We start from the raw sequence: 8,530 nt of genomic DNA, 5'->3' as shown, positions 1-8,530 counted from the left end.
AAAGAACATGCGCATGCATGGGTAGAACATGGTTAGTTTGCACTGCTAAAATTTCACCTGGCAGCATCAACCAATGCTGTTCTGACAACTTTAAGAGGATCTATAATTCCGGACTTCACCATGTCAACATAAACACCTGCTTCAGCACACAGCAACATAACCTTTAATTACCAAAAAGCAACAAATAATGACTTGAAACCAACCCTAGGACAAGAGTAGAGCTACTCAAAAAACTCATAGCAAACATAAAACATCATCATAATAACCAGGATTGTGCAAATGTACTTAAACCAACAGAAGTAATTCCACTTTGAGAACAAGCAATAGAGCACGCATATCTCTTAGTTCTGAAAAATACTAGCAGGAGAAAGTTATAACCATATTAGGGTTCCGCATGGTTTCACATTGGAAACAACTGAGAGTACAAACCTTTAGCGGCGTCAAAACCAAATTTATCATCGTCTTGTTCCAACAATTTCCCAGTAACTAAAGCACCATCAAAACCAGCATTAGAAGCTATTGCGAATGCAGGTGCCTGCAGAGACCAATATGATTCATTAGTAATGATTTAATCTAGAATGCCCAAAGAGGAAGTGTTTAGCCAATGAAACACCCTTAAGTGCATTCTGAATTATCTCCACTCCTCTCTTCTCATCCTCATTTCGGGTTTGAAGGTTGCCCAATATTTTACTAGCATATAAGAGAGCAACTCCACCGCCTGATTAGACAAATTACATTTTAACCAAAATAAATGGAAAGACCTCTATAGAAAGGGAACAAGAACAAATTGCATATGCTGCTCGGCTCTCTCTGTATACTTTTCGATCAAACAGCAAGGAACAAAAATGAGTCACCTGGCACAATTCCCTCCTCCACGGCTGCTCTTGTAGCATTTATAGCATCAGTTACCCTATCCTTCCTTTCCCCAACTTCTGTTTCACTAGCCCCTCCAACCTGAAAAAGTTTGGTTCCATTTCCAAGTGGGAATAAGGTAAACATATTTATTATTATAACAGAATTTATAAGGCTACGAGACGAACCTTGAAAACAGCTACACCACCAGAAAGCTTTGATAGTCGTTCCTGTGCTTTCTCTTTATCAAATGTGGCAGTGCTCTTTTCAATTGCTGCCCTGAGCTAAAAATGTTCACATTTTAAACATCATGAGATGCCCGGCCCAAAAAAAAAACAAACAACAAACAAAAAACAAACAAGGGAGCATCTTCTTCAAGTTACGAAGAGAATAGGAAGCATATACAATCAAAGAGGAAACAGTAGAAAGAGAGGAGGGAGGGCAGAGAAAACATTTCTTCAGTTAAATCCGGAAGAGCACATATTAAGTAACATCTATAGGCTGTAGGTGATATTCTACTGCTCTCAGAAAGGGTCATTTCTGTTTGCGGAAGATATAAATATGCCCTGTCACCTCACTTAACAGATATATAGACGATCATTTAGGTGGAAGTATAATTAAAAAATCTCATGCATTTCAAGAAAACAACACTTTACGAGAAATCCTACCTGCTCACATCTATCTTCAATGAGCTTCTTATCCCCACCGCCATGTAGAATAATGGTATCATCAAGAGAAACAGTAACCTGTTGCACCTTAAATTAGTTAGGCATTTGTGTCGGGAGAGCCTAAAACTCATTATATAGCTTCCAACCACAGACCTTTCTGGCAGAACCAAGCATTTCTAGCTGGACTTTATCTAGAGTCAAACCTCGTTCTTCTGTAATGACCTGCTTTTGAACACATCATTAATATTCACACGACACATAACAAGCTCTATTCCAACATGCTAGACCTCAGCTACACAATTCCTTGATCCTTATTAAAAACTAGAGGGGACAAATCTACTGCACAATATCTGAAAAATAGATGAGGGTAGAATATTCACCTCTCCTCCCGTAAGAATGGCTAGATCATCTAAACCAGCTTTTCTATTTTCTCCAAAACCAGGAGCTTTTACAGCACAAACCTAAAACACGAGAAACTTTGTGAATATGGAAAGCCAGTAGACACAAAATTAAGTACAAAGTATAAAACAGTACAAATAGACACATAATCACCTTAAGCCCAGCACGATGCTTGTTGAGTATAAGCATAGCCAGAGCCTCACTCTCAACATCCTCCGCAACAACAAGGAGTGGCCTATGCTTCTGTTCAAAATTCAAATAGAAAACTAGCAATGAGAAGACTCTAAACTATTATTTTACCAAAATTTAATTGCAAATCAACACATTCAATGATTTTCCTGGCCACCTCCATTGCTAGCTCCAATATTTTCACCAGTGAGCTCATATCTGATATTTTCTTCTCATGGATTAGTATAAGGGGATGCTCCAATTCCTAACAAAACGAAAATGACTATTATTCAACAGATCATGCTCAATTCAAGTAACTAAATCAAGTTGAAAGAAGCTTTTTATTTACACCATACACAATTGAATAAACAAAGAGCTTATGACAAACAAATAAAAAGAAAAAATAGAGGATCTTGTCATTAAAAAAGTAACAATAAATCTAGGAAGATCTTTAGCAATATCGGTAAATTAAGCTTCAGCAGGAATAAGCTAGAGCCTTGGATCCATATTCTATGCAAGATTAAAGGATAGCAAGATGAGATTAACAAGGCCAAGGCCTGTCTTCTGGAGGAATTAACTTTAACAGATGACATAGGACTGAATAATTAAAAGAAGACAATGAAGAATTATGTCCCAAATATGCCATTACAAAACGATTTTCAGCAAAACTAAGATAAAAATGCAAACAACGTTTAAGTTCAACAAGTTGAGAGTTTCTGGCAAAGATGTTAGCAGCTACATGTTGAATCAGGACTTACACATTTCTGGGTCTTATGATCAGTAATAAAATAAGGAGATATATAGCCTCTGGTCAGCTTCATTCCTTCTACCACTTCCAACTCATTATGCAAAGTGTTCCCATCCTGCAGTGTTTAACCATAGTTCTAATAATCTGGCCTCAAAATTTGCCAACTTTAAATGCACCCAAGAAAAAGGGCAAAGTTGCTTACAGCAACAGTAATGACTCCCTCCTTTCCAACTTTCTCCATTGCTCTTGCAATAAGCTCCCCAATATCACACTCTCCATTAGCAGATATAGTTCCAACCTAGTAATCATATATAGGAAATAGGTGCACAACAAATTAAAATAAATAAATAAACTAGTACCGACAATAGCTGTTTTAAGTCATCTAGTAATTCCCATAATCAACATACAGAGAAAGCTCATCCTATATTGAGAAAATGGAAAAGACAAGAAGCACTACTAAGCATAAAATTGTCACATGCACAACATAATTGCAAAGAGCTTCCATTTTTTGCATGGGGATGTAGAGCCGTAAAACAATAGCATGCTAGTAAAGGAGCTGAATCCCAAAAAAAAAAAAGGTGTACAAATCGAATTTATCAGCAACAAGCTTTAGAAGATTATATATCTCATTCACTGCCAAAGCATCCAATGTATATGTTCTCGAAGTTTATAGTAATGAAGTACAAAAGCATAGACCCTATATGCTATGTTTGGATGGAGAGAGAATGAGAGGGGAAGAAAAACGAGGAAGGAAAATAGGGGAGGGTTTTTTTCTCCTGTTTGGATAAGGAAGAAAAGTGGGAGGAAAGAAAAGTTGGAGAGAAAATGAGGTGGGTTCCACATCTCATTTTCCTCCCAACTTTTCCCTTCACACATGGAGAGAAAATGAGAAGATTCTCTACCCTTATAATGTTTTTTTTTCAGCTAAATAATACCTTTTTTTTTTCCAGTTTTTCACTTTATTTATTATTATCAAGTTTTTCTTCTATGTTTGCTTCATTGAAAATAAATAACTAAATTGAAAAAATCCTTCTAACATGAACTTAAAGAAAAAACAAGTAGAGTCGTTGTTTTGGTTTTTTTAACATTACATTACACAAAAAATTTTTTTTTTGTTACAAAACTATTTGATATTAAGATATAATAACATGATAATATATCTTTATCAAATAGTTTGATTTTAAATTATATGATTATGGTAATGTAAATATGGTTTTTCATTATGATATTTAATTTGATTTTAATCAAGATATATTTTGATATAACAGAAAGGGTATTTTAGTCATTCATATATTTACTCATTTTCTTTCCTTTTTGTTTTCTTTTGTCCATCCAAACATGAGAGGTGATAATATTTTCTCTCCATTTTCTCTTTTCTCCTCCATTTTCTCTCCTCTCATTTTCTTTCCTCTCAATTTTCTCCCATCCAACCAAAGGGATAATAACTATCTTAATCAAAATTAAACCAGCAGAAGAAAACTTTGTTGGAGAATCACTAGCACCTGGTTATTTCTTCTTGTGTGCTAATCATTAATGCTCTGCTTTTCAAATCAGTAATTACAGCAGCATCAACTGCCTTATTTATACCATTTCGCAAATCCATGACATTTACACCAGCAGCAATTGCTTTGCAACCTTCTGTAAGTATAGCCTGTGTAAGAACAGTTGCACAAGTGGTACCTGGAATTAGAGAACAATGACTATGTAAGATTAGAAAGCATCAAACATTAGCTACATATTGCCTGAGACGGGAAAGTAAAAAGTGACCAGAGCTAGTAAGGTAATTGAAAACAATTAAGAGATCCATTTTCAAACTTAAGACTGTTAAGAAAAATGTGCAGGTAAAGAGTCACAACTGCTATTGCATATAATCTTCTCTTAAAACTTCTTTCTTCCATTTGATCTGTAGCTTTAGATCACTTAAACAAGTTATTAAAAAAAAAAAAAGGTAATTTTCATAGACTAAAACTATTTTACCAAAAAGTCTTCATTAAACCTGATGAAATAGCGGTAATTTATATTATTGGCTACCAAAGAATTGTCAGAAGTGTTTAGCTGATCTAACTTATCTAGAGTTTAAAGCATTAAGGTATTGTAAAGCCAATTATCTATGTATACAGCTAAATATTGAATAAAAATCAATCTCTCATTTCGCAACATTGCATATTTATTTAGGAACAAAATCTCTAAGTCATCACCATCGCCAGCAGCAGTATTGGTAGCCTTAGCCACCTGCTTCACGAGATCAGCACCAAGATTTTTGGCCTTGTCTTCAAATTTGACACTTTTGGCAACGGTCACTCCATCCTTTGTAATCTTGAGTTTTCCATGACTTTTCTCAATGATTACATTGCGGCCCTGAACCAATCATTCGAAATGAAAGTCATTTGCCATTTTGAATTATGGCTAGTCACAAGTTTCAGTAATAGCTTTTAGCCTCTAACTTGCAACAAAAATTTGAAAAAGTCATTCATTCGAAGGGACAAGTAATAAGAATACGTCCCCTAACTACCAGAAAGGTTTGACCTTGTCAGCATCAAGAGAATTCATAAAGATACATAATGACCACCAGAGTTCACTATAATAGTCACAACCAGTAACTAGCATGAACGAAGAAGAACCAAGTGATCCGGAATCAGTACCCTAGGTCCCATTGTTACTTTTACAGCCGCTGCAACCTCAGAAACCCCTTGAAGCATAGCAGCGCGTGCCCCAATTCCAAAGTTGATATCTTTTGCCACATAATTTCTGTTGGATATTATCCGATTACATACCTGTCCAATAAAAATTAAAAATTAAGGGGGAAATCAGACCAACAAATAATCCATCCAGAAATCAACCGCCCAGCTAAACAAGAGCACAAACTAGTGCAGAAAGTAGTAAACAATATTGAAGCAATATGTTCTATGATCACCCAGATACGAAAAGCTTGCTATTTTGATCCAAGCACAAACGAAAAGAATAAGAAGAGAAAAAGAAACGCTCATTCTGTAGTTTGGAAGGGAGAGTGACCAGAGGTTGAAAATTTTGAGATGCAAATGAAATAGGTAACACTCGAGAAAGAAGGAAAATTTCTTACAAGTTTTTTGGAAGAGGAGGAGCCGATGGACGACGCTAGTTTGGAAGCTACTCGATGCATTGCCAGATCGAAAAATGAATGCGGTGAAGCAGATGAACGGAAGGGATGGCCACTGGCAAGAGCAAGTATGCCAAGAGGGCTTTAGAGAGGGTTTAAGTGCTTTGTGATTCCCTTTTCCTTTCTCCCTTCGGGACCAGGAATTCACATTCCTTCCCTTTTCCCTTTTGTGTTCTCGAGTTTTCTTTTTTTTTTTTTTTTGGTGAAGTCGAGTTTTCTTTATTTAAAATGGCATTTCATTATTTTGAATTTAATTTTATTTAATTAAATATTAAAAAAATTGTTCTCAACATTTTTTCTTAATATGAGAGGATGAGAAGAAATGCAACAAAATGAAAAGGAATGGGAGCACGGCAGTACATATCCAATTATCCATTGCCTGCTTTAAATGAATATATTACTTCAAAAAATTATTCATAAATTTTAAATAAAAAAATTAAACGCATAGAAGAAGTTCCAAGAATATCAAATGCGTATAATATAAATCAAACGATTCTCTAAATTCCAAATGAAAAACAAACAAGCTGGTCAAAAAAAAAATGAAAAAACAAACACTACCGAGGGAGAGGAACATGTTATATCAAACATATTCGATATTCTCCTTAGCAAAAAAAACATATTTGAAAAATTGAACATCTTTAGCAAAAACATTGAATAACTACAATTTTACAAATAACACAATAAGAATTAAATATTTGTGACATCATCAATAACATTAAAAAAATATAATAAAGTTGGCAAAAAAACAATATATATAATAAAATGAAATAATCAAAAAGGGCTCATGGTTTAAAAAAAAAAAAATCAGAAGGGCAACCGTTGTACTCATTCCTGACTCTAATTGAGAGCAAGTGGTATGTCTCTAAAATTTAAATTTTGAACTATTTGTCTAGGGTATGAGAATCCCTATATATCACTTACATATGACTCATGAGTTAGTTCAATATACTAGTTATTAGAATCTTCTTAATAACAACCATAAAAATAAGAAGTTATCACTCTGTAGTAACAAATTTAAAATAATATTTTTGTAATATATATTCTCTTAACATTCAAAACATCAAATTATAGATACGAGCGAGCGATTTTATTTTATAATATTGAGAAAAATTGAATTTTAACCATCATTAATAAGTATAAATAATAATAATGTGTGCATGCATTAATATTTCTTTGATTGCGATTTCCCTTCAATGAATTGTGCCTAAATTTAACCCAGAAAATGCTATTTATAGGTATAATCACACAAGTAGTAATGCAAACAATCCTATTATCTCTATCTCTCATTTCACACAATCTCTCATTTTAATTAATTCCTACTTATATATATCTCTGAGGTTTGTCTTCAACTAAAGCCCAGAAATTTCAGGAGATCTCTCTAACCTCCGTCTCTCCCTCATCCCCCAGCCTTTCCCGCCGGAGTCGCCGACGCACTTCTCTCTCCTTCTTTCTCTGAAATCCAAACCTTCGCATTGCCATGAACGTTCGGAATAACAACAATAATAATACCAGTAACCACCATAACAACAACAATAACCAGGCTTGTGCTGCTTGTAAGTACCAACGTAAGAAGTGTGCTCCTGACTGTATTCTCGCTCCTTATTTCCCTCACGATCGACAACGTCAATTCCTCAACGCCCATAAGTTGTTCGGTGTCCGGAACATCACCAGAATCATCGAAAACCTCGACCCTCACAGTCGCAACGAAGCCATGCGAAGCATCATTTATCAGTCCGACATGCGAGCCGCTGACCCCGTCGGAGGTTGTTACAGGCACATTCAAGAACTTGTCGCCCAGATTCAATACCATGAGGCTGAACTCGAGCTTATTCTTCAACAACTTGCTGTATTTCGTGCCCAGGCTCGCCATCATCATCATCTTCATCGGCATTCTCATCCTCAAGAGATTGTTGATACTACTCCAGATCATTTGTATAGCCCTAATATTGCAGCAGTATTGCCATCACCAGTTTCTCATTACCAGTATATTCAACAGCAACAACAAGAGCCGACGATGAATATGATGGTAGTTAATAAGGATCATCAACATCATCAGAGTAATAATAATAATTTGCAGGACGATGTTAATTATTGGGTTTCGCAGGATTCAATGTCTTTGTCGTCTTTGTCGTTGCAGAACAAGAATGGTGGGGATGAACAAAGTGGTTATGTGGGTGATGAATTGTATAATGATCATAAGTCGTCGTCTTCTTCGTCTATGCTTGATATTCATCGTGATGACAGGTTTTGAACCTGAAGAATTACTAGTGGAACAATAATAATAATTAATGCAGATGGAGTATGTGTGTTTTATATCATCGTTATTAATTTATAAGGAACACAAAGTTTTGCAATTTATATGAAATTCTTCTGCAATTTCGTTCTTCTTTGTCCATCATTATGATCTATTTCCCAATTTCATTTTCAAGTTTTGGTAGAAGGGATTCGTTCAGAAAATACAGTTTTGGAAAAAGGTAGAAAATATAGCTTGTACAAAATATACTAATACTAAAGTATGAGTTTACTTTAGAGACATCATCGTTGAAATTTATGTGCAAA

At 35.0% G+C, this 8,530-nt stretch overlaps 2 protein-coding genes across 2 annotated transcripts; one reads left to right on the top strand and one right to left on the bottom strand.

The window, feature by feature from the left end:
• Window positions 1-53: 53 nt before the first annotated feature.
• LOC114735230 (chaperonin CPN60-like 2, mitochondrial) lies at window positions 54-6,025 on the bottom strand. Its single transcript, XM_028922905.1, has 16 exons — window positions 5,915-6,025; window positions 5,478-5,609; window positions 5,034-5,193; window positions 4,397-4,515; window positions 3,038-3,133; window positions 2,846-2,950; window positions 2,266-2,352; window positions 2,073-2,162; window positions 1,901-1,981; window positions 1,674-1,742; window positions 1,521-1,598; window positions 1,041-1,136; window positions 855-954; window positions 614-718; window positions 430-534; window positions 54-136 (listed from the first exon to the last, which is right to left on the bottom strand). The coding sequence occupies exons 1-16, from the start codon at window positions 5,972-5,974 to the stop codon at window positions 54-56; spliced, it is 1,566 nt and encodes a 521-aa protein (XP_028778738.1). The 5' UTR covers window positions 5,975-6,025.
• Window positions 6,026-7,448: 1,423 nt separating this feature from the next.
• On the top strand, window positions 7,449-8,222 carry LOC114735228 (LOB domain-containing protein 22-like). The gene has a single exon (XM_028922904.1). It carries the CDS (start codon window positions 7,449-7,451, stop codon window positions 8,220-8,222), a length of 774 nt encoding a protein of 257 aa, XP_028778737.1.
• The last annotated feature ends 308 nt before the right edge of the window (window positions 8,223-8,530 follow it).

The sequence above is a fragment of the Neltuma alba genome, unplaced genomic scaffold (assembly GCF_004799145.2).
Source record: "Neltuma alba isolate B1F8T4 unplaced genomic scaffold, ASM479914v2 tig00013190_pilon, whole genome shotgun sequence".
Lineage (NCBI taxonomy): Eukaryota > Viridiplantae > Streptophyta > Magnoliopsida > Fabales > Fabaceae > Neltuma > Neltuma alba.
The sequence above is the reverse complement of the archived record's forward strand: the minus strand, read 5'-3'. Positions and strand labels throughout refer to the sequence as shown.